Raw genomic sequence first — 27194 nt, forward strand, 5'->3', positions numbered from 1 at the left:
ACAAAAACAAGATTTTATTCTGTTCAAAAAGGCTTTCACTGTGTAAAACTTAACAAAAATAAAAATGATAGACATATTGGGTATCACCGCGTCCGTAGCAACCTGCTCTATAAAAATATCACATTATATGCCCCCTCAGGTGACTTCTGTAAAAATAAATAAAAACCTATGCCAAAACAGCCATTTTTTTCACCTTGCCTCACAAAAAGTGTAATATCAAGCGATCAAAAGATTGTGTTTCCCAAAATGGTACCAATGAAAACATCACCTCATCCCACAAAAAATGAGCTCCCACATAAGACAATCACTTCAAAAATAAAAACCAATGGCACCCGTAGTCCAATCCATCAAAATCTGCGTTGCAAAAGCCATATGGTGCTCTTTCCGTTCTGAGTCCTGCCATGAGCCCCCACAGCGGTTTGCCACCACATATGGGGTGTTGCAGTGTTCAGGGGAAAATTGGTAACAAATTATGGGGTGCTTTTTCTCCTGTAACCCCTTGTAAAAATGAAATATTTGGAGCTAAACAACATTTTCTTCGAAGAAATGAAACTTTTCATTTACATAGCCAAATTTTTCCAAATTCTGTAAAACACTTAGGGGGTCAAAGTTCTCAGTACCTCCCTTAATATATTCTTTAAGGGGTGTAGTTTCCAAAATGTGGTCACTTTTTCAGGGTTTCCACTGTATGGGGTAACGTCAGGGTCTCTTCAAATACAAAATGGTGCCTAAAAACCATTCTAGCAAAATCTGCCTCCAAAATCCATATGATGCTCCTTTCCTTCTGACCACTGCCACGTGCCCATAGGGCAGTTTACCACCACATATGGGGTATTTCTGTAAACTGTAGAATCAGAGTAATATATATTGACAGTAGATCAAGGAGAAAAATATCCAGCTCACCATAAGCGTTCGGTGCACGGAGAGGACCGGACCCGTCCCTTGTATAATCAGAAAATAATAGAATATTCTCCAGCATCCATCAAGGTTGATTGTCTTTATTGTAAGTCGGTATAAAAGCACATACTTCAATCTTCACCACCCTCCACTACAGGTTAACATGTTTCAAACTCGGAAGTTCTTAATCATAATTATACCGACTTACAATAAAGACGATAAACCTTGGTGGATGCTGGAGAATATTCTTTTCTAATATATATATATATATATATATATATATATATATATACATACATACAGTACAGACCAAAAGTTTGGACACACCTTCTCATTCAAAGAGTTTTCTTTATTTTCATGACTATGAAAATTGTAGATTCACACTGAAATCATCAAAACTTTGAATTAACACATGTGGAATTATATACATAACAAACAAGCGTGAAAAAACAGAAAATATGTCATATTCTAGGTTCTTCAAAGTAGCCATCTTTTGCTTTGATTACTGCTTTGCACACTCTTGGCATTCTCTTGATGAGCTTCAAGAGGTAGTCCCCTGAAATGGTTTTCACTTTACAGGTGTGCCCTGTCAGGTTTAATAAGTGGGATTTCTTGCCTTATAAATGGGGTTGGGACCATCAGTGGTGTTGAGGAGAAGTCAGGTGGATACACAGCTGACAGTCCTACTGAATAGACTGTTAGAATTGGTATTATGGCAAGAAAAAAGCAGCTAAGTAAAGAAAAAGAGTGGCCATCATTACTTAGAAATAAAGGTCAGTCAGTCAGCTGAAAAATTGGAAAAACTTTGAAAGTAAGCGCTATTTGACCATGAAGGAGAGTGATGGGGTGCTGCGCCAGATGACCTGGCCTCCACAGTCACCGGACCTGAACCCAATCGAGATGGTTTGGGGTGAGCTGGACCGCAGAGTGAAGGCAAAAGGGCCAACAAGTGCTAAGCATCTCTGGGAACTCCTTCAAGACTGTTGGAAGACCATTTCAGGGGACTACCTCTTGAAGCTCATCAAGAGAATGTCAAGAGTGTGCAAAGCAGTAATCAAAGCAAAAGGTGGCTACTTTGAAGACCCTAGAATATGACATATTTTCAGTTATTTCACACTTGTTTGTTATGTATATAATTCCACATGTGTTAATTCATAGTTTTGAGGCCTTCATAGTCATGAAAATAAAGAAAACTCTTTGAATGAGAAGGTGTGTCCAAACTTTTGGTCTGTACTGTATATATGTATTGCAAGAAAAAATTGATTAACATAAAAAAATCTACCAAAAAAGTGAAATTTAGAAATTTCAGCTAAATTTTCCTTTAATTCTTGTGGAACACCTTAAGGGTTAACAAAGTTTGTAACATCAGTTTTGAATAATTTGAGGGTGTCGTTTCTAAAATGGGGTCATTCATGAGTGGTTTCCATTACGTAAGCCCCTCAAAAATAATTTTAGAACTGAATTGGTGCATAAAAAAATGGCTTTGGAAATTTTGTTGAAAATTTGAAAAATGGCTTCTAAACTTCTAACGTCTGTGAGGCGGTGACAGGAGTAATCCATGAGGGAAGATATGTGTCACCCAGAATGTTGCAGAAAGCATTCTAAAGCGGCTTGCTTACCAGGAATGTGCCACCAAGGTGCCCGGCCTTGGTGGAGTAAAAGCCCTAGTCTAGGTGTCCACTAAGTTAGCTGGTGGACACAGAAAATAGATAGTGTAGGTGGTTCAGCAAGTTCAGGGCGAGGTTTTACTGGGAACAGGCAATGTGTTGGGTGGGTGCCTGTTCCCCAGGTTCCAGTCCGGGACTTGAGGTATGCTCATGTCCAGGGATCCTATTTAATCCTGCTGCTGGATCTTAGCTGGGTCTCAGTCTGTAGGAAAGGCAGACAGTGTGAAGTAACGCTCTGACAGAGCGTGCTACAACTGTTTGACCCGGCTGCGATCCGGATGTACTGGCTGTACTTTTGATTAAAAAAGCAAAAAAAAAAAAAGGAAGGACTTTTGTTGAACGTTTTGGTGTCCCTGCCTCTGTACACTGGTCAAGTGAGTACAAAATGATGCCAATATAAAGTAGACATATGGGGAATAATGACTGATAATTATTTTATGAGGCATTACTATCTGTCTTAAAAGGTAGAGAAATTAAAATTTTGAAAATTGTGAATTTTTCCAAATTTTGGGTACATTTTTAAGTATTTTATAAATAAAGGTGAAATATATTTCGACTCAAATTTACCACTGTCATGAAGTACAATGTGTCACGAGAAAACAGTCTCAGAATGGCTTGGATAAGTAAAAGCGTTCCAAAGTTATTACCACACAAAGTGACACGTTAGATTTGCAAAAATCGGTCTGTGTTTTAAGGTGAAAAGTGGCTCGGTACGGAAGGGGTTAAAGGACAACATACTGACACTATTGTGCTAAATGCAGATATAATCAGCACTATTTCTTGTCAGTCTTTGGTTTCATATTTCAGTTTGCATGTGGGAATGAGACCAATTTGAGACAACCATATATTAGAATCCTGATTACAGGTAAAATTCTGCTGAACAGAACACATATCACCAAAATACCTTCTGGTGATCCAAGTTCAGTTCAATCAAACCACAATGGGTCTTGGAAGCCCTCAGTCTGTTGCAATGCACAATTTGCGGTCCCCAATGCACGGGCAATGTCCGTGTGGCAGCCGGGACGGATCGAGACCCATTCAACTTGAATGGGTCCGTGATCCATCCACACCACAAAAGAAAATAGAACTCCGTAGTGCTTCCGTGGGGTTCCGTGCCTCCGTTCTGCACCGCAGCTCCGGATTGCGGACCCATTCAAGTGAATGGGTCTGCATCCGTGATGCGGGGAGTGCACGGCCGGTGCTCGCATATTGCGGACCGCAAAAAACGGCACGGTCGTTTGCATGTAGCCTTAGTCAGAAGCATTGGTTCTAGAGGCATTCCATAGTTGATCAGATTAAAAAAAAAAAAACACACAGGTCCTTAATCCAACCTAAAATACTACTGTGTTGTTCCAGAGTAAGGCAAAATAAACCCCGATAAGGTGGATGCCAGTTGCCCTATATCAGAGAAAAAATTCCTTCCAAACTCTAAAAGTGAATATCAGAATAAATCCCTGGATCAATGGCCCATCTCTATCCTCTGGATAGATCATCAGCTTCTGATCGGCGGGGGTCCAACACCCGGGACCCCCGCCGATCAGCTGTTTGAGAAGGCAGCGGCGCTATAGTAGCGCCACGGCCTTCTCACTGTTTACCGCTGGCCCAGTGACATCATAGAAACATAGAATGTGTCGGCAGATAAGAACCATTTGGCCCATCTAGTCTGCCCAATATATCTGAATCCTATTAATAGCCCCCGGCCCTATCTTATATGAAGGATGGCCTTATGCCTATCCCATGCATGCTTAAACTCCTTCACTGTATTTGCAGCTACCACTTCTGCAGGAAGGCTATTCCATGCATCCACTACTCTCTCAGTAAAGTAATACTTCCTTATATTACTTTTAAACCTTTGCCCCTCTAATTTAAAACTGTGTCCTCTTGTGGTAGTTTTTCTTCTTTTAAATATGCTCTCCTCCTAGTATCAACTGGCCTGGGCAGAGCTAAGCTCCATTCAAGTGAACAGAGCTTAGCCCCGCCCAGGCGAGTTAATATTAGTCGTGACGTCACTGGGCCTGTGGTAAACAGTGAGAAGGCTGCGGCGCTGCTATAGCGCCGCTGTCTTCTCAGACAGCTGATCGGTGGGGGTCCCGGGTGTCGGACCCCCGCCGATCAGAAGCTGATGATCTATCCAGAGGATAGATCATCAGTTTAAACAAAGTGCAGAACCCCTTTAATGAATTAACCATCACAACTTTTTGTGGCAGAGGGTTCCATGGTTTAACTGCTTCACTGTATGTTCAAAATGCATGTGCCCTAAAATGGCTTTTGAGAGGTGATACAGTATAGGAAGCTCATTGTGTGATCCACCTAGACACTTTAAGGGTACTGACACACTTAGTTTTTTTATTGAGCGTTTTTTAGTTTGCAAAAAATGATATGAAGTTGTTTGTTTGTGTAGAGGCACAAAAGCCCAGGGTTAGTTTATGGCGCAAAAGTATATAGGGCAAGTGCCCTGTTGTAGAGTGCCATACAAACATAGCACTTTTGCGCCATAAACTAACCCAGGGCCTTTGTGCCCCTACCCAAGCTGTAGACCCAGTGCGGCCCATCTAGTACTCTAAAGAAGGCCTTGTGGCCAAAAACGTTGCGATTATTTACTGGAATACCCAGCTTAATAAATTAATACAGCACGCAAAGCAACATTTTGGAAGAAATTACTTTTATTTATGGAGTCTGGCTTGGGAACCATATCCTGAGATCCACAACACCAAAATTGGTGTGCCATCTAACCTCTATACAAGGGGAAAAAAAGTCTGGAAAATGTCACTTCAAAAATGTTTGAAGGATGTTTTATAATTTACTATTGGCTGAATCTGACTGCAGTGACATCGCATTCTAGCACCTGTGACCTCTGAGACCAGTGATTGGCCACAGTGGTCACTGGACCAAACCACATCCGATCCTGCGGGGACCAGAATTAGCGGGAAGTGAGCAGTGATACTGGAACAGCAGGGCTGTGGATGGCCCCTAGCCTGGTCAGCCTACTTTTTTTTCAATTATGTGAAATGTTTGAAAAAATAAAGGAACCACTATTTTGGATATGTGTAAATGGAAGGTTTTGCTTTTGTCCAATTAAAAGCAGCCTGGTCTTGGCAATAAATTTAAAAATATAATAGAGCAGACATATTGCCCTAAGCAAATGTTCAGCACTCAGCCTCCTATAATGCAATTTATAAACGAGAAGAAAAAAATCAGCTATCCCCCAACCATTATTTAATCAACGGAAAAGCCTTGGTTATGTTTTCATAAAAAGCAGAACATTGCACTTTCTGTGCAGTCCGCCCGAACACAGATGAAGAAGTCATAAAATTTTAATGGCATTAGTCGGTAATATGATGACATATAAAAACGTTGTCCTATATTTTACACCATAACATTCTTCATTTTGTCTGTACCAACAAAATAGGTCTACAGATCAGACAGGTCTAGTTCAGCACAGTCATTTTGGTTCAAGACCTTCGGTAAGAGATGAAGACCATGGTAGGACTTGCATAAAATTAATGAAAAATATGTATATTCTTCATTAGCAGTCACAAAGCAGAGAAAGACATATTTCATGGAGAGGTCCACCACCAGTGCTGATATTTCCAGAGCCCTTTACAGTCTAGAATGATTCTCTGATGAAGGTCCAAAGCCATAACAGCATCTAGCTATGGCCTGTTTATTCTGGCCTTTGTTCCACTCCTCATATATGGTTCTCGTCAAGGCTCTTATTATCAGTAATATCCTTCTCTTATGTTCTTTGCATCTGGCTTATCTGTTCCTTCATTGTGTGCGAGTTCCAGATCATCTGCATTGTCTGTTTCACCACCATGTTCCTCCTACCAAACAGAACAAAGCAAAACGTTAGACTTTGCAAAGATGGTGAGAAGATTTGTGGATGGACTAAGAACAGGATAAGATGTAAAGTTCAAACCAAAAGGATACCATAGATAGTTTAGATACAAATAGATAAAATAGATTTGCAATTCTCAATCTTGAAATTTGTGAAAACACAGTAGGTTTACCGCATCATGCATATGGTTTTATTTAAGGCTACTTTCACACTAGCGTTCGGAGCGGATCCGTCTGATGTTTCATCAGACGGATCCGCTCCGATAATGCAGAAGTTCGCATCCGTTCAGAACGGATGCGTCTGCATTAAAACTTAGAAAATTTTCGTGTGAAAGTTGTCTGAGCGGATCCGTTCAGACTTTACATTGAAAGTCAATGGGGAACGGATCCGCTTGAAGATTGAGCCATATTGTGTCATCTTCAAGCGGATCCGTCCCCATTGACTTACATTGTAAGTCTGGACGGATCCGCTAGCCTCCGCACGGCCAGGCGGACACCCGAACGCTGCAAGCAGCGTTCAGGTGTCCGCTCACTGAGCGGAGCGGAGGCTGAACGCTGGCAGGCGGATGCATTCTCAGTGGATCCGCCTCCACTGAGAATGCATTGGGGCCAGACGGATGCGTTTGGGGCCGCTCGTGAGCCCCTTCAAACGGTGCGCACGAGCGGACACCCGAACGCTAGTGTGAAAGTAGCCTAAGCATGTTTAAAAGATGTACTGCAAATAGATAAAAACACTCTACAAACCCAATATCTCCAACCTGCTTGTAATAACTCATACTGCAAAGTCCTACTGCAACCATTTACAGAAACTGGCAGACCACTCAAAATAACCAGCTCTGTTCTTTCTGCGTTGCCATACTATTATAACGTAGGTCAGAATACTCTTAATAGCAACTTGATAAGATGTCTGCAAAGTCTCAATACTAACCCCACATTTCACCAACATCATTAAAATGTAAATATGCTGCTGGGCCTGCTCTACAGAGGCATATGAGATGGCAGACCATATAAGATCCTCAGAGATGCCTAGAAGTTTAACCCCCTAACTGTTTTGCCCCAGTCCGGCTCCAGCAGTCGGAAAAGTAGCTAACTGGAGGGGGAGGGCTACTTTAGATGCTATCTCCTGAATGGTAGCAGCTAGAAACATGCAGCTGTTCTTTGAAAGCTGACATTCCAAACTTTCTGACAATACCAGAATGCAGGGGCGCAACTACCATAGAGGCAGACCATGCGACTGCTATGGGGCCCAGGGCAAGAGGGGGCCCAGTCTTAGTTGGGATCATCCCCTCTTCTACTGGAGGTGAAAACTTGGTCAGGATTCTACCCTCTAAAAGAACAACTTTTAGCAAATGAAGCAGTGGAAAAATGGCCCAAGGTTCATTGAAAAGGGTTTAGGCAGAAACCCTTCTGTCCTGTGCGGGGGGCCTGGTTTGAACCTTGCTATGGGGCCCTTACTTCTAAGTACGCCACTGCTAGAATGACAGCAATATGTTCAGTACAGGGGAAGATATCACTGATAGAAATCGGGATGCTGTTACTGCAGCTGAAAGTGAAAGTAAAAACAGGTTTTACCCACGATTATTCCCAACTCGATTCCTAACAGTGATTGCTCCTCTGTTGCTTGCACTTTAGCTGTTTAGCTTTGAAACACGACCAGTTGCATGTTTCTAGCTGCTACCATTCAGGAGATAGTATCTAAAGCAGCCCTCCCCCCTCCAGTTAGCTACTTTTCCCACTGCCCGAGCTGGACTCCGGCAAAACAGTTAGGTGGTTAAAGGAGTTAGCCAAACCTCAAAAACCACCTACAAGGCCCGGGCCCCTCATACAGAGAATACTTACCTGGTCCCCAACGCCCAAGTCCTTCCGGATCCCTCCACAGCCGTTGCTGCATTTCTCCGGCGTGCTGATCACAATATCCATTGACGGGCAAGGGTGGTGGGCTATGGGGTGTAGCCAATAGCAGGCTGCGCCGCTGACCTGTTCTCCTTGCGTCGTACTTGGGCAGGTCACCGTCGTGGCCTGCTATTGGCTACACCCCCATGCTCCCTTCCCCCCTGTTGATGGATGTTGTGATCTGCACACCTAAGAGATGCAGCGAGTGCTGTGGAGGGATCTGGAAGAACAAAGGCATCGGGGACCAGGTCAGTATTCTTTATATGAGGGGCCTGGGCATTGTGGGTGGGTTTCGATAACCCCATTAAATTCTTTCTGAACCTGTACTTGATTCCCCCCAACCTAAGCCAGGAATGATTACATGCTTTTCTACTGAAATCAATAACCATCGCTTTAGTTTTTTCCACATTCAGGAACAAATTGTTCTCCCTAGACAACCTCTCCAGACGTTTTCTGTCAATAGACAGTCTCATCCTTGTTCGTAATCAGTCCATTCAACGTCATATCAGTTGCATAATTCAACAAGATGGTACCCTTGTCACATGTCACAAAGTCTTAGCTATAGAGGGAGAATAATGCAAACAGCACCCCTGCAATACCTTTAAATTTCACATCCTTTATGTCTTAATAGGGTACAGATACACAGTCGGGTTTCTGCATACAATTTTGGAAGCCAAAGTCAGGAGTGAATAAAAAAATAAAAAAAAGAGTAGAAGTCGTATTTGTCTTGTATACTTTTCATCCAATTATGATCTACTTCTGATTAAGGTTTCCACAACTGTAATGCAGAAACATGGCCGTACCCTAAGTAAGAAAGCCATCAGTCAATTAGACAACTCCAACAACTGCCCAAACCTCCCCAACTTTCCTACCAGCTGTTAGGGAAACAAAAATAAAATTTGTACATAATTATCCCCAACAGCTTTGTGATTTAAAGTTGTGCGCATAGCCAAAGCTATAACATGTTCTGTAGTTCTACCCTCCCTATAAAAGGTGCCCATATGCTGTCAGAAGAGAGGAGAAAGCCACTTTCAGTGGTGGTTTATTTCCAGGGAGAACAAAACAATTGGGCGCCGAAATTCAAAGTGCCCAATCCCTCTCCCCTCTGACAAAATCTGTCAGGGATTGCATTGTCCCGCCGAAAATGTAGTAGGTGTACCAGCCCAGGGGCCTTATGCCTTATTCACACAGTCAGTGTTTGGTCAGTGATTGATGTGTGAAAAAGGCTTTAAAGGGGTTCTCTGGGAACAGGGACATTTTATCTAATGCCTGCAGCCTGTCTCCTGAAATAGAAGATTCATACTTACTTGCTCCAAGCTGCTCTAGTCCTCTTCGCCACCCACACTGTGTTCATATTCCTGTCCCCATAGTGTTTACATAGATGGTGCATGGGTATGATCACGTGCTCCTCTGCAGCCAACAACTGGCTTCAGCAATGACATGCTGCTTGTGGACTAGAGCATCTTGGAGCAGGCAAGTATGAATCTTCTGTTTTAGGAGACAGGCTGCAGGCATTAGATAAAATATCCCTATTCCTAGAGAACCCCCTTTAGGCAAAATGAGTATCTCCCATCTCTGACATAGGACATGCCATAAATGCAGAAAAATACTGTTCTATGCTTTTTCCTTAAAGGATAACTGTCACATTTAGACCCTAATTTCAATTTTCATATATGTAGTTACTAATAACATGATATTCCAGAATCAGTTACTATTAGACTGACTTACCCCATATTTAATAAGATTCAGCCCTTAGCAACCAGTCTGCATAAAACTGCAATTTCACTATTCAGTTAAGATGGCCGACACTGCCCTCACCCTGAGGCTAATCCCGCCTGCCCTCACTAGCCAGTAACAATAGCCCCCAAAAGTGTCAGTAACCAGAGCCCTCCCCCCTAAAGGGTTAATCTCCTGCAGCACAAAGGGGTCCTCTTACCACATGTTGCTTTCATTCATACACTGAGCAGATGGCAGATCTCCCTTCCCTGGTCTGCGCTGCTTCAACTCTGCATTCTCCAGCTCTGCTAAGTGAGGGAGCGTCTGCCAAGCGCAGGGACAGGGAGAAGTGCACAGAGCCCAGGCACTTATCAGCTGCTGGGGAGGACCTGGCTTTAATTATTTACTTACAGTAATGTGAGCCTGCACGCAGCCTGCTCTGTCCTTCAACAGATAGACGGACAATGCATAGCAACCCTATTTTAAGAACAGGTAAAAGTAGGCAGTACAGGGAACAAAAATGTGGAATTAAGGGGTAATTGAATCCACAGTGAAAAGTTGAAATAGGGCCACCAAGGTGATATTAATCACCACAATCCAATACTCCAAAAAAAAAAAAAAAACGACAATTATCCTTTAACTCTCATACAAGCAAAACCCATAAATGTCTGAAATGGGAAAACCCCTTTAAAGCCACCAGATCGTAATCCAATGAAACAGAAGATGCCTGACACATTAACCTTGAGGACAGGAACCAATGATTGAATCAATAACATGTTAAAAATTTACATGAAAACCAGTGCCAAATCATATGCACACAAACAAATGTTTGGGTGGGATATTAATTGCCCCCTGTGGTCTTTTTCACTCACAGATTTAAAAAGATTTACACACGATTATCAGTTACCCTAAAGGGCATCTCTGCTGCCATAGCCTCCAATGTTGAACTGTAAAATCTTCAATAAAATTCATTTCATTGCTCCACTAGGGATGAGCGAACCCGTGCAAGTTCGGGTTCGGACGAACTTCAGGTCAAAGTTCCGGTTCTGAACCCGAACTTGACCCTGAATCCAGACCCCATTAAAGTCAATGGGGACCCAAACTTCACTTTATTATTTTCCGTTATAACATGGTTATAATGGAAAATAATAGCATTCTTAAGACCGAATGCTAAATAAATTGGCCTTTGAGGGGTTAAATTATTATTTTTTTAAATCACCTCATCGACTTAATCGCGCAGCCGGTATCCTCTTCTTTCTTCAAGACCTGCAAAAGGACCTGCGATGACATCACCGCGCTCACCACATTGTGAGCGTGGTTATGTCATCGCAGGTCCAGCTGAATGAAGATAGAAGGACCTTCTATCTTCATTCAGCAGGACCTGCGGTGACATCATCGCAGGTCCTGCAGAAAGAAGAGGATCCCGGCTGCGCGATCAAGTGGATGAGGTGAGTTTTTTTAAAAATTATTTTTAACCCCTCAATTGCCATTTTATTTAGCATTCTGTCTTAAGAATGCTATTATTTTCCGTTATAACCATTTTATAATGGAAAATAATAAAATCACCTGAACACGGAACCTGAACTTCAGTGAAAAAGTCCGGGTCGGGGTACCCGAACTCGCAATGTTCGGTACGAACCCAAACTTTGCAGTTCGGGTTCGCTCAACCCTATGCTCCACTAATTCTTCAGTCAGTGACATCAAAGATCTAGCATTCCCCTTCCAAGCTGTTAATTGCCTCATCCCTTTACACTATCAATAAGAACTGCTACTCAGCATCCTGAAACCTCATAGCACAGTCGGACTTTGCCCATACAAAAAAAATTAACTGCCTAGCGGTCACATTAACCCCTTCTAGTTTTTGCCCTCCTGCCCAGGCCATTTTTTGCAAATCTGACGTGTCACTTTATGTGGTAATAACTTTGGAACACTTACTTATCCAAGCGATTCTGAGATTGTTTTCTCGTGACACATTGTACTTCATGACAGTCATAAATTTGAGTCAATGTATTTCACCTTTAATTTATGAAAAAAATCCCAAATTTACCAAAAATTCGGAAAAATTTGCAATTTCTCAGCTTTTAAAACAGAAAGTGATACCTCATAAAATATTACTTAACATTCCCCATATGTCTACTTTATGTTGCCATCATATTGGAAATGTCAATTTATTTTTTAGGACGTTAGAAGGCTTAGAATTTTAGAAGCAATTCTTAAAATTTTTTAAAAATTTCCAAAACCCACTTTTTAAGGACCAGTTCAGGTCTGAAGTCACTTTGTGGGGCTTACATAATAGAAAGCCCCCATAAATGACCCTATTGTAGAAACTACACCCCTCAAGTTACTCAAAACCGATTTTGCAAACTTTGTTAACCCTTTAGGTCAGGGATGGCAAAGCTGAGGCTCTCACTGCCTACAGCCATCAGCCTACAGCAGGGCATGGTGGGAGTTGTAGTTTTACAGTAGCTGGAGAGCCACAGGTTGGCCATCCATGCTTTAGGTATTCCACAAGAATTAAAGGAAAATGGAGATGAAATTTCTAAATTTAACTTTTTTGCCAGATTTTCCATTTTAATCTATTTTATTCTTTTACACATCGAGGGTTAACAGCCAAACAAAACTCAATATATATTACACTGATTCTGCGGTTTACAGAAATAGCCCATATATGGTGGTAAACTGATGTAAGGGCACACGACAGGGCGCAGAAGAAAAGGAGCTCCATATGGTTTTTGGAAAGCAGATTTTGCTGGACTGGTTTTTAGATACCATGTCCCATTTGAAACTCTCCTGATGTACCTCTACAGTAGAAACTCCCCAAAAGTGACCCCATTTTGGAAACTAAGGGATAAGGTGACAGTTTTATTGGTACTATATTAAGTTTTTTGTGAGGCAAGGTAACCAAAAAATTGCTGTTTTGGCACCGTTTTTATTTTTTGTTTTTTACAATGTTCATCTGACAGGTTAGATCATTTGCTATTTTTATAGAGCAGGTTGTTATGGACGCGATGATATTAAATATGTCTACTTTCTTTGTTTGTTTCAGTTTCACATAATAAAGCATTTAAAAAAAATGTTTGTGTCTCCATTTTCTGAACGCCATATTTTTTCTTTTTCCTGCCGATCGTCTTGTGCAGGGGGCTCATTTTGTGCAGGAAGAGTTGACGTTTTTATTGGTACCATTTATGGGTACATATGATTTTTTTATCATGCATTATTACACTTTATGGGGCAAGGTGACAAAAAAATATGTTGTTTTGGCACAGTTTTTATTTATTTATTTTTACAGCATTCACCTGAGGGGTAAGGTCATGTGATATGTTTATAGAGCAGGTTGTTACGGAGGTGGTAATACCTAATATGTATACTTTTTCTTATTTATTTAAGTTTTATACAATGGCAGCATTTTCTTAACAAAAAAAAAATGTTTTAGTGTCTCCATAGTCCAAAAGCCATAGCAGACAGCAAAAGACATACGGTCATGTGCATGAGCCCTAAATTTGGAAAAGTCTTTAAAGGATTTTACTTTTATTGTAGGTTTTGAATTTATGTCTCAAATAAATATAGTTGCTGCACAACCGAGATGCCATAAGTGATATAACTCCTTAGAGACTGAACTAAGTTTATTCTTAAATAGGTTTTTGGACTTTAACTGTGAACTCCAGCCTGCTATCCCTACTGGAAAAAAAAATCATTTCTGCTCCCTGCCATTCTGTTCTAACTCCACAGGTTCCTGGACCCCTTTAGCGGTTTTCTGTTCTATAAACTTCTGCATGCATGGGATCAGGTGCACCACTGCAGTCAATGAATATCCTCAGTGGTGTTTTGTCCCCAAGCAACACATCACTGCTGGGTCATGTCACTGTTGAGGCCCATCATTGGCTGCAACATCGTACATGAAATCCAAAAAGCTGGATAACCCATTCTAAGGACCAGTAATATTTTTTCCACTCTGTGTTCCAGCAGTTATAACTTTTTTCTTCAGTGTAGCTGTATGAGACTTTGCCTTTTGTGACATTAGTTGTATTCTTCATAGGAACCATTTAGGGCTACATATACACTCACCTAAAGAATTATTAGGAACACCTGTTCTCTTTCTCATTAATGCAATTATCTAGTCAACCAATCACATGGCAGTTGCTTCAATGCATTTAGGGGTGTGGTCCTGGTCAAGACAATCTTCTGAACTCCAAACTGAATGTCAGAATGGGAAAGAAAGGTGATTTAAGCAATTTTGAGCGTGGCATGGTTGTTGGTGCCAGACGTGCCGGTCTGAGTATTTCACAATCTGCTCAGTTACTGGGATTTTCACGCACAACCATTTCTAGGGTTTACAAAGAATGGTGTGAAAAGGGAAAAACATCCAGTATGCGGCAGTCCTGTGGGCAAAAATGCCTTGTGGATGCTAGAGGTCAGAGGAGAATGGGCCGACTGATTCAAGCTGATAGAAGAGCAACGTTGACTGAAATAACCACTCGTTACAACCGAGGTATGCAGCAAAGCATTTGTGAAGCCACAACACGCACAACCTTGAGGCGGATGACCTACAACAGCAGAAGACCCCACCGGGTACCACTCATCTCCACTACAAATAGGAAAAAGAGGCTACAATTTGCACGAGCTCACCAAAATTGGACTGTTGAAGACTGAAAAAATGTTGCCTGGTCTGATGAGTCTTGATTTCTGTTGAGACATTCAAATGGTAGAGTCCGAATTTGGCGTAAACAGAATGAGAACATGTATCCATCCTCTGATGGCTACTTCCAGCAGGATAATGCACCATGTCACAAAGCTCGAATCATTTCAAATTGGTTTCTTGAACATGACAATGAGTTCACTGTACTATAATGACCCCCACAGTCACCAGATCTCAACCCAATAGAGCATCTTTGGGATGTGGTGGAACGGGAGCTTCGTGCCCTGGATGTGCATCCCTCAAATCTCCATCAACTGCAAGATGCTATCCTATCAATATGGGCCAACATTTCTAAAGAATGCCATCAGCACCTTGTTGAATCAATGCCACGTAGAATTAAGGCAGTTCTGAAGGCAAAAGGGGGTCCAACACCGTATTAATATGGTGTTCCTAATAATTCTTTAGGTGAGTGTAATGTATTAAGTAACTTATGAATTTTTTGGGGGGTTATTCATAACATGAAGGGTTAATGTCTAAACCCACAATGGGACTTGATGGAGATCTGTGAGCCTCCCCTCCTCTTCCACACAGGCTGAAGTGAGAGCTGTAAGAACAGTATACACTGCGTGCAGAATTATTAGGCAAATGAGTATTTTGACCACATCATCCTCTTTATGCATGTTGTCTTACTCCAAGCTGTATAGGCTCGAAAGCCTACTACCAATTAAGCATATTAGGTGATGTGCATCTCTGTAATGAGAAGGGGTGTGGTCTAATGACATCAACACCCTATATTAGGTGTGCATAATTATTAGGCAACTTCCTTTCCTTTGGCAAAATGGGTCAAAAGAAGGACTTGACAGGCTCAGAAAAGTCAAAAATAGTGAGATATCTTGCAGAGGGATGCAGCACTCTTAAAATTGCAAAGCTTCTGAAGCGCGATCATCGAACAATCAAGCGTTTCATTCAAAATAGTCAACAGGGTCGCAAGAAGCGTGTGGAAAAACCAAGGCGCAAAATAACTGCCCATGAACTGAGAAAAGTCAAGCGTGCAGCTGCCAAGATGCCACTTGCCACCAGTTTGGCCATATTTCAGAGCTGCAACATCACTGGAGTGCCCAAAAGCACAAGGTGTGCAATACTCAGAGACATGGCCAAGGTAAGAAAGGCTGAAAGACGACCACCACTGAACAAGACACACAAGCTGAAACGTCAAGACTGGGCCAAGAAATATCTCAAGACTGATTTTTCTAAGGTTTTATGGACTGATGAAATGAGAGTGAGTCTTGATGGGCCAGATGGATGGGCCCGTGGCTGGATTGGTAAAGGGCAGAGAGCTCCAGTCCGACTCAGACGCCAGCAAGGTGGAGGTGGAGTACTGGTTTGGGCTTGTATCATCAAAGATGAGCTTGTGGGGCCTTTTCCGGTTGAGGATGGAGTCAAGCTCAACTCCCAGTCCTACTGCCAGTTTCTAGAAGACACCTTCTTCAAGCAGTGGTACAGAAAGAAGTCTGCATCCTTCAAGAAAAACATGATTTTCATGCAGGACAATGCTCCATCACACGCGTCCAAGTACTCCACAGCGTGGCTGGCAAGAAAGGGTATAAAAGAAGAAAATTTAATGACATGGCCTCCTTGTTCACCTGATCTGAACCCCATTGAGAACCTGTGGTCCATCATCAAATGTGAGATTTACAAGGAGGGAAAACAGTACACCTCTCTGAATAGTGTCTGGGAGGCTGTGGTTGCTGCTGCACGCAATGTTGATGGTGAACAGATCAAAACACTGACAGAATCCATGGATGGCAGGCTTTTGAGTGTCCTTGCAAAGAAAGGTGGCTATATTGGTCACTGATTTGTTTTTGTTTTGTTTTTGAATGTCAGAAATGTATATTTGTGAATGTTGAGATGTTATATTGGTTTCACTGGTAAAAATAAATAATTGAAATGGGTATATATTTGTTTTTTGTTAAGTTGCCTAATAATTATGCACAGTTATAGTCACCTGCACACACAGATATCCCCCTAAAATAGCTAAAACTAAAAACAAACTAAAAACTACTTCCAAAAATATTCAGCTTTGATATTAATGAGTTTTTTGGGTTCATTGAGAACATGGTTGTTGTTCAATAATAAAATTAATCCTCAAAAATACAACTTGCCTAATAATTCTGCACTCCCTGTATACATCCCTCACTTCAACCTGTTCAGGCTAGATTGCAACTAGAGGTGCTTTCTTGGTCTTTTAGCTGTATGGTCGCTGGTGGAAGAGTCCTCAGAAGTGCCCCCCTGTGCAGCTACATAGCCTTACCAGGACTCTTTTAGGCCTCTTGCACACGACCGTATGGCTTTTTCTGTATTTTGCGGTCAGTTTTTCACAGATCCGTTTTTTTTTGTTTCAGTAGTGTTTCTGCTTTCATTTTGCCGTTCCATTTTTCCATTTGGTTTCCGTTTGTGATCCGTTTTTTGCGGATTGAAAACGGAAACAGAAGCATACAATAATGTTTAAACAGTAAGTACATAAAAAAATTGGGCTGGGCATAAAATTCTCAATAGACGGTTCTGCAAAAACGGAAACGGATACGTAAGACATACGGATGCATTCCGTTTTTTTTTTGCAGACCCATTGACTTGAATGGAGCCACGGATTGTTATAGGACAAGTTCTATCTTTCAGCGGAACGGAAATACGGAAATGGAATGCATACATTCAGTTTTTTTTGTGGAACCATTGAAATGAATAGTTCCGCATACGGACCGCAAACGGAATCCGCAAAAATGGAACGGAAAAAAAAAAACTGTTTGTGTGCAAGAGGCCTTAACCATATTGTTCTTTTCTGCTCGAGCTGATCAGTGGTGGCGTTAAATTATTTTTAGCCTTTTGCAGCAGATCAACATCTCCCACAGTGAAGGCTTAAGCTCTCTCTCTCTCAACGCAAAACCTCGCCATTTACCCATGGTTTTTAGTGAATAAAATAAAAAATAATCCAGGAGGACAATCTTCCCTTGATACAATTTCTTTTTCCATATATCATCATCCGTTGGACTCCACCTGAAAAGATATTGTGGTTTCCAACTAGATGTAATATGTATTTTGCTGTAGCTACAATGTATTGGGCAAATTTATGTTGTTGTTTATGCCAACCAGGGGGCTTTATTCCCTAAAAGTAAAACAGAAGGAGCTGTGGGGAAAAATTCTTCCTAAGGACAGAGCTAACCGAAGCACAAACTGTGGACCAGAACCCGGCTACAACTGGAGTCCAACATAAATAGTTATAAAGAACCCATATCCTGCACTCACCGAAAGCATAATGTGGAAGAATCCAGATAAATTTTATGAATCCTCAGCAGCACTAAATAAGTGCAATGAAGGATTTTTATAAAACTCTTAAGCCTCTTTCAGACGGCCGTTGCGGGAAAATGTGCGGGTGCGTTACGGGAACACCCGCGATTTTTCCGCGCGAGTGCAAAACATTGTAATGCGTTTTGCACTCACATGAGAAAAATCACGCATGTTTGGTACCCAAACCCGAACTTCTTCACAGAAGTTCGGGCTTGGGATCGGTGTTCTGTAGATTGAATTATTTTCCCTTATAACATGGTTATAAGGGAAAATAATAGCATTCTGAATACAGAATGCATAGTAAAACATCGCTGGAGGGGTTAAAAAAAATAAATAATTTAACTCAACTTAGCCCACTTGATCGCGGCCCGGCATCTCCTTCTGTCTTCATCTGATCTCTGTGCAGCAACAGGACCTGTGATGACGTCACTCCGGTCATCACATGATCCATCACCATGGTAAAAGATCATGTGATGACCGAAGTGACGTCACCACAGGTACTATTGCTGCACAGAGATCAGATGAAGACAGAAGGAGATGCCGGGCTACGCGATCAAGTGGACTAAGGTGAGTTAAATTATATATTTTTTTAACCCCTCCAGCACTGTTTTACTATGCATTCTGTATTCAGAATGCTATTATTTTCCCTTATAACCATGTTATAAGGGAAAATAATAATGATCGGGTCTCCATCCCGATCGTCTCCTAGCAACCGTGCGTGAAAATTGCACCGCATCCGCACTTTCTTGCGATTTTCACACAACCCCATTCACTTCTATGGGGCCTGCGTTGCATGAAAAACGCAGAATATAGAACATGCTGTGATTTTCACGCAACGCACAAGTGATGCATGAAAATCACCGCTCATGTGAACAGCCCCATAGAAATGAATGGGTCGGGATTCAGTGCGGGTGCAATGCGTTCAACTCACGCATCGCATCCGCGCGGAATACTCGCCCGTTGTGAAAGGGGCCTTAGTGATAATATTCATATAGATATATTGATATGGATATATTATAGCAGAGGATCAGGACAGAGGATATAATGTACTCTGATAATTGTGTTATTTTTATTAAGTCCTCTAAATTCCATTTTCACCAAAAATATTTAGATTTCATGTTCAGCATTCACCCTTCTTATTACTACTGCTTGACGAGGCAGATTTAGGCAGGGCTTGACATTTTTCTCTGATAAGTGTCTTATGGTCGCTTGTAATATTGATTTATACAAAGTTGTATGAAAAGCTAGAGACCATTTAAGGAATATCTGTCACCAGCAACCTCCCCATCAAACTGTTTTCATAGGCCGACAGGTGTGGTTCACCTAATTAAAATGCTGTTTTTCTTTGGTGATCCGAGGCTCCATTCCTGAGTTATTATACTTTTTATTTTTTTTGCAAATTAGGTCTTTGGTGCAATGAGGACATCACCCTTGCTCTTGTTGCAGCAAGGCTCCACTCATTTCTGTGGCCGGCCCCTCCTTTGTTGCTTTGATTGACAGGGCCAGGCAGTGGCACAGCAGTGAGGGAGGGCTGGCTACAGAAGTGAGTGGTGCCTGAGAGCAACAAGAGCAATGATGATGCCCTCATTGCACCAAAGTCATAATACTGCATATTTGCATAAGGAAAAATTATAACTCGGGAATGGAGCCTCGGATCAACAAAAGAAAAACAGCATTTTAAATCAAGTGAATCACAGCTGTTGACAGATTCCCTTTAATACAAACTTCTAGGTGCCTGCAGCCACCACTTGAGGGAGCTGTTGAGCTTACTGCATGCTGTGTTATTATTGAGGTCAATGTAACATAATACAGTAAACTCCCTCTAGTGGTGGCTGCAAACAGACTGAATTCTAGCATTTCATTGGATACGCAGGGCACTGGATTTATGCATAAGAAAAACTGAACCTCAAACACTATTCAAATAAATCAATCAATAAATAAAATCACTCCCTAAAAATAATTTACGGTAATAAAAAAAAGGAAGTTCACATTAAAGGGTTGTGCAGGCGCAATATCCTGAGGATAGGTCATTAATATCTGACGGGGGTGTAACAGCTGACACCCCCCGCCGATCAGCTGTTTGAAGAGGAGGTGGCACTCCATGCGAGTGTTGCTTCCTTTTCATTACACTACCCATCGTCACCGAGATGACGGACAGTGTAATGACGGGAAGTAGTGCTCGCATGGAACACCTCCCCCTCTTCAAACAGCTGATCGGTGGGGGTGTCAGACCCCTGCCAATCAGATATTGATGACCTATCCCGAGGGTAGGTCATCAATAAATACTGCCTGCACAACCCCTTTAAGCTTCTGCTGGAAATGATAAAATTGTAATAAATGGCAGCTGTAGCTCAGCTTTAAAAATAGATTACAAAAATGTTTGTCACAATCTGAGAATAATTACTTGTTGACAGAATATTGGTTGGGCTGCACATAATCACATATTTAGGGTTGGCCATTTGTCGCATTGTTGAGTTACAATTACTTAACAGAACAGGTCTTCTGACGGCAGCACAGCCAGGAGCCCAGCACGCTGGCAATTTGACATGCCTCAATAAATACATGGCTCTATTGTTCCCTCTCTAGCAAACGAAGCCACAAAGTGGAATTTTAAATCACATTCCCTACCCACCCATAAATGTTATACTCGCTCTCAACATGGCCAGATTCTGCCCAAAGTATATTTAGACGTACAGCGAGAAAACAGACACGTGTAATGATAGGAACTGTAAAAGCAGCATTTTATAGCCTTGTAAAGCGGAGTAACAACACAGAAGCTTCATCTTTAAGAGGAGTCAAAAATAGCCTCACAACATCCAATATAAGAGAAGTAAATGAGTCCTGACAGATCTGCACCTCTTGCAGGATGGGTGGGAGGTTCAAGAGTTTTATTGCTGCAATTTCTTCAATTATCACTTTGACTAATTAGAGGGAAATGAGTTTGGGAGAAAATGTCCTTGAGGACAATAGAATATAAGTGGATACGAGACCATGTAAATCTCAAAAAGGCATTTCAATGAAAACATAACTTTACAAAACTTAAAGTGGATCCGTCACCTGAGTATGCTGCATGTACATAGGGATGCATAGTCAGGTGACAAAAGGTATTTTAAGAACTTGCCCCCACTTCCCCCCAGTGCTAGGCTTGAGCAAATTGAGCTTAGTTCGATTAGTAAAAAAACTTTGATGTGAATGCTGTTTCCATACACTATTAAAATGTATGGGCTCCAAGTAGCCTAAATTCGTCTTGGTCGAAGTAGCGCAAAAGTTCCTTGAATGACTACGGTATTCCTATTTTAAAATGTTTTTAAATATGCAATGTGAAGTGGGCTTCTAGCTGGTATTAGGAAACCAAGTAACTGCAGGGAGCATGTTGAAGTCCAACCAGATGTTTCTCCAGCTCAGACTCAAACCCAGTTCTACAGTGCTTACTGTATAGAGCAGTGGTACTGAATGCCAGCTGTTTGGACCCCACTCTGTCCACACGGAGGGCAGTATGCACACCAGAAAGCAGGGAGCAACCATACAGCTGCATGGCTCCACTACTTTCAGTTTCACCCCGACACCAGGATGACAAAGTGAACCTCCTCTGCTGCAGCGGCACTTAGGAAAGCTTATAGCTCCAAAGCACACATTCGTGCTTCTGGAGCAGGGGAGGAAGGCTGAGCTGCCACCAAAGGAACCAATGGTATTTCAGGGTCGGATGGAAGGAGACGAGGAACAGGAAACAGACAGAGCACAATGGGAATGCCTATCAGTGTCAGTGGCACGTTCCCGTCTCATTGGTTCTGTTTATGTATGTGGATGCCTTCTTAACTGCACTGGGGCAATTTAAAAGGTAATTTTTTTTAAGACAATCATGGTCTTACAGAGAATTTAAGACACATAAATTCTCCATGTGGCTCACTTTGGCAACCCCATATGCCTGTCATAAACAAGAGGCAGTTTTCACACATTGTGATTGGGGATCAGCACAGCACTAGAACGCTCCTATTTTAATGGCCACACAGTGAACAGCCAATTTACTGCATAATTGTAAAGGCATTAAAAATGAAAGTGCTTTCTACTGCATTCATTTAAATCCGCACCGGTGTCTACTGTGATTTTTGACTTCATCCCGGGAGCACACAAACAAACAATGGATTTTTTTTTTTGCCTTTCCCTAAAAAATAAACGTACTCTTCTGTTTGACAATATAAAATTGTTTTTGTAAGACATATATAGGATATCCTTGTTAAATTGTACTAAAACGTTAAAAAGGACTGTAGCTATTAGTATTGTCGTATTTATACTGACCCATATAAAGTTATATAAAAAGGTATATATGGAAAAATTGAAAAAGTCATTGCTCTTGGAATGCAGCTACAGAACAACAATTTTTTTTACATAATATTCACTATTATGCAAAAGTGGTTAAATAATTACACATTTATATATATATATATATATATATATATATATATATATATATATATATATATATATATAGAGAACAAAGAAGTAGGACTGCACTCCAAGATAGTGATAAAATCAGCAAGTGGTTTATTCACCCATAATATGGCAAGTCTTGCGACGTTTCGGCTCACAAGAGCCTTCCTCAATGCTTGAGGAAGGCTCTTGTGAGCCGAAACGTCGCAAGACTTGCCATATTATGGGTGAATAAACCACTTGCTGATTTTATCACTATCTTGGAGTGCAGTCCTACTTCTTTGTTCTCTATACCATTGGGGATTGCCGTTACCCTACGTTGGACCTTGCACCCACATGCTGGCTGGTGCTCCCACTGGACTTTTTCTTCTCTCTCTCTATATATATATATATATATATATATATATATATATATAAAAAAGAAAAAAAGGCAGCACTCCAAGTAGCGATGAAAAAAGTGGTTTATTGACCTATCTAGCAGCAACGTTTCAGCTCTTTCAATGGAGCCTTTGTCCAGCTGCATAACTACTTGGAGTGCTGCCTTTTTTTCTTTCATATATGCATCTGGGACCTTGGTCGCAGGCCCCTGTAAGGATTTGCACCTACATTTAACGTGTGCTGCTTTTTTCTTATATATATATATTATTTTTTTGTATCAAAATACTTGGAGCTTCACCTGCCAGTAGGGATGAGCGAACTTGTGTTTTAAGTTCGGAGTGCAAGGTTCGGGTTATCTAAGAATTCCATTATGGATTCTTCTATCACGGACCATAACTTATGGTCCATGGTAGCAGAATCCATAACGGGATTCTTAGATGACCCAAGCAATGCACGCCGAACTTGAAACACAAGTTCGCTCTTCCCTACCTGCCAGCAGACCTTGGGAAGGGGACGTTTACAACGAGTACTTAAGTACCCCTGGTATAGAGAATTGTGCACACTTAATTTGATTTTTGTAGGGTCATGGACATCCCTTTTAATGAGCAGTCCAGCAATCTTATTTATACATCCCAGGTGTTGCTGTTTTGACTTGTAAGGGTACATTCATATTTTCTAGATAGAGTTTTCCCCGCAGTTTTTCATAGCAGCAGTAGTTGATATGAATGCAGCTTTACGCCAGGTTCCTACACAGAGGTTGCAGTGCCACACATGGTTTGCCTACTTCCCCTGCAAACCGAGGTGAGCTATAAAAAGAAAAATGAATATAAAAAGCAGACCAAAATGCCCTGACTCACACTTTGCACGTGGACACCTACATGTGAGCATCTGGATCGAGGCTTGTTCATGAAGGAAACTGAGTGCTTCATCTGTATGCAAGATGTGTTAAGCTGGCCGTACACAAGATAACTGTCAGATGAACACTTGTTAGGCTGCTAGCCATCTCTCCCGAACCTCTCATATATAGGGATGAGCGAACTTCTGCTTTCAAATTCGGCGTACAAGGTTTGGGTTATGTAAGAATTCCGTTATGGATTCCGCTACCACAAACCATACACTATACACTTAGTCTTGATTCAGCCAAGCATGCATGTGTTGTAAATGTGAGAGGGTAGAAGGCCACTGCAAGAGACCTTAACCTCCCGAGAACAAAAGGATGAGACATATTGATATCCAATAAGTCCTACCCTTCCCTCCACCAACATCTGCCGAAACCGGAACATTTGGTGGCACTTATGCACATTAGATGGTTGCCAGATACCACCAAAATGGGCATGTTTGGCCAACATACATCTGTGTATGGCTAGCATTTGAAAAGTAAGGAGCAGTCACATAGCTGCAGAGTTCAGACCCCATATTTACCACGTCACAAGCTGTGTGTCAATGACAGACACTGGATTACAGATACAAAATGAAGTTAGGCTACTTTCACACTAGCGTTGTTTTAATCCGGCGTTCAATTCCAACACCGGAACTGCCCGCCGGATCCGGAAAAACGTGTGAAAACGGATTACATTTGAATCCTGATCAGGATTTTGATCACAATGAAAAAAATACATTGGAAAAAACGGATCCGCCATTTATGGACTTTAACTTTTTTTTATAACATTTTTCGGGTTTAACATGCAAAAGCCGGATCCGGTTTGACTGAACACACAGCGCCGGATCCGGCGTTAATGCAAGTCAATGGGAAAAAGACCGGATCCGGCGTTCAGTCAAAGTGTTCAGGATTTTTGGCCGGAGGTAAAAATACAGCATGCTACGGTTTTCTGAAAAGCCTGAAGTGAAGACATCCTGATGCATCCTGAACGGATTACTCTCCATTCAGAATGCATTAGGATAAAACGGATCAGTTATTTTCCGGATTTGAGCCCCTAGGACGGAACTCAGCGCCGGAAAAGAAAAACGCTATTGTGAAAGTACCCTTAAAGTTTGGAAACACACAGTTAAAATTTAGATGCTGCTCCAGGTTCTCCAGAGCAACTGTTGTAGTAAACCCTTGCAGAAATTCAGGGCCGCACAGCTGTTTCCTCCACTGCGCACAATATCAGCGCTGAGTCCTAATCTTCTTGGGCTTGGATGCGTGAAGGTAACTTGGCTCAGTGAATGTTTCCTGGTAAAATCTTTAATCAAATCCTGCATATTAGCTAGAAGTGGTTCTGGAAAGGAACCAGATGGGGTTTTGCTTTTCTCTGTGAAGATCATACTGAATTCAAAAGGGTATTAAGAACAAAGCTTTCATTGTATGCCTCTTGTGCTAATGAGAACAACGCACCCATTATTTATAAGAGGACTGAAACGCTGCTCTTTTTACACGTAATGCAAGGCTTCCACACTGGCTTGAAGACTGTTTTGGAATTAGCTGGTACATTCGACAGTGTTGTCATGTCACTTGTTCATCACTAGGGGCACTCTTCTATTATTTATTATAGAAGACCTGTCAGTTCTCCGGACATGCCCGTTTCAGTAATTAGCTGGGATACTAAGGCCCAATTGTCAATTCATTCAAATATTATTCTAAGAAAATGTACAGTTCTTCCCCTATTTCATAGGGATTGCAACAATTTACTTAGACATATAAAGAGTGCCAACAAGTGCTCTTTAAGGACTCCTCCCAACTTTGGCATTTTGAGCCCTTTTATATGGACACTGACTGGAATAAGAATGTTCATTCCTAATTATTGTCAGTCCATTAGTAGTGATGTGATATATAGGAATGAACGATCGTTTCTGGGATTATTCATTCTTATCCATTTTCAATGTTTGTCATGCAAAGTGCTGCTAACAAACGGGGATTTTAGGTGAAGTTTAAGGATGAACTCTGACAAACAAGTGTTTGTCTTATGTATGGGAATGAATGAGCATTTGTCTGATGCATGGGAATGATCGCTTCTACGATCATTCATTATTTTCCATTTGCTCATTTGTCAAGTGATTGCTTGCACCTTTACACAGACCAATTACCGGCAAGGAGTGCTGGTAGGAACATTCTTCCCATCTACCGCCCCGATCCTTGGCTCATGTGAATGGACCTATAGGCTAGGGATACAGAACGACTTTTATAGGACAACATAAGATTGCTGCGTTGCACCAAATGATGAATGTGGTCGCGTTACGACCTGCAAGTTACTGCAACACAACAGTCGTTAAAAATGCAAAATAACTGGATTTTGGGGCAGCCACATTTATCACAATACTGCATTTTTAATGTCAGGCAGCCAGAAGTTACTGTGTAGCCCTAGCCTTAGGGTATATTTACATGTGACAATTCGGCTGTTTTCTGTAATTTTAAATAAAAAAAGTTTAGATTTTTTTCAGATGATATATCTTCTATATGCCAGAACATTATAGCTACAAAGTATGCATGAAAAATATACAATTGACATCTGTTAGGGTATAAGGGGTTAAATATCTGGGATCAAACCGAATTGGAATTTTATTGCTATAAAATATATAGATCAGGGATGCTCAACCTGCGGCCCTCCAGCTGTTGTAAAACTACAACTCCCACCATGCCCTGCTGATAGCTGTAAGCTGTTTGGGCATGTTGGGAGTTGTAGTTTTGGAGGGCCGCAGGTGGAGCATGCCTGATATAGATAAATGAATGCAGAGAGTATTTATAATGATGTGAAATGTTTCAGTATTTTTATACAGTTGCTATCAAGAGATATAAAACCAAAAATTCTACGTTTGGATTTGCTGCCGTGTGTATTAGAACGTCAACCTGCATTAGTTCCATAGTGTTCCCTGTAAGAACCGTGTTTCTGCCATAGTCGACTTGACACAAAGATTTTGCCTCCTCTGCTCTGTAACAGCATGATTCCCTCGGCAGTGAAATCAGCGCAGATGTGTTCTGTCAACTCCAAGAGGACAGAGAAACTGCTACGTGTTTTGAATGAGACGTTCTGTGCAAGGAAGCTGCGATGCAGGATAATGTGCACGCTGAAGCTTCACCTAACCGTTCAACGACAGTGACCCCAAAGGATCCCAAGCTTAAAATAACGCAGCAAAATTCGGGTAGCTGAGGTAAAGAGATTGAAAAGAAACAGGAAATCTATTAACCTCATGGACAAACCTGAAATTTGGGAAATGGCCATGTGCTGCATGTGGTAGAACTGAGCCACTGTAACCACACTTGCGTTAGGAGCGGATCCGTCTGGTGTCTGTACAGACGGATCCGCTCCTATAATGCAAACGCTTGTATCCGTTCAGAATGGATCCGTCTGCATAACTGTTTAGAAGCATTATACTTACCTGCGATGTCTGTGACCGGCCAGGCGCTCCTCCTACTGGTAAGTGAAAGGTCTGTGCTATAAGCAATGCGCCGCACAGACCTTTCA

At 41.6% G+C, this 27194-nt stretch overlaps 1 protein-coding gene across 2 annotated transcripts in view; it reads right to left on the reverse strand.

Annotated features, from left to right (window-relative positions):
- Positions 1-5209: 5209 nt before the first annotated feature.
- LOC120997793 (Golgi integral membrane protein 4-like) overlaps positions 5210-27194 on the reverse strand; it is a 181592-nt gene continuing 159607 nt past the window's right edge. For both annotated transcript variants that reach the window (XM_040428086.1, XM_040428078.1), the window contains exon 14: positions 5210-6388. In XM_040428086.1, coding sequence (XP_040284020.1) covers positions 6284-6388 — 105 coding nt within the window. In that variant the 3' untranslated portion in view covers positions 5210-6283. The remainder of the gene's footprint in view (positions 6389-27194) is intronic.

Source organism: Bufo bufo, chromosome 1 (genome assembly GCF_905171765.1).
Source record: "Bufo bufo chromosome 1, aBufBuf1.1, whole genome shotgun sequence".
NCBI classification, from domain to species: domain Eukaryota; kingdom Metazoa; phylum Chordata; class Amphibia; order Anura; family Bufonidae; genus Bufo; species Bufo bufo.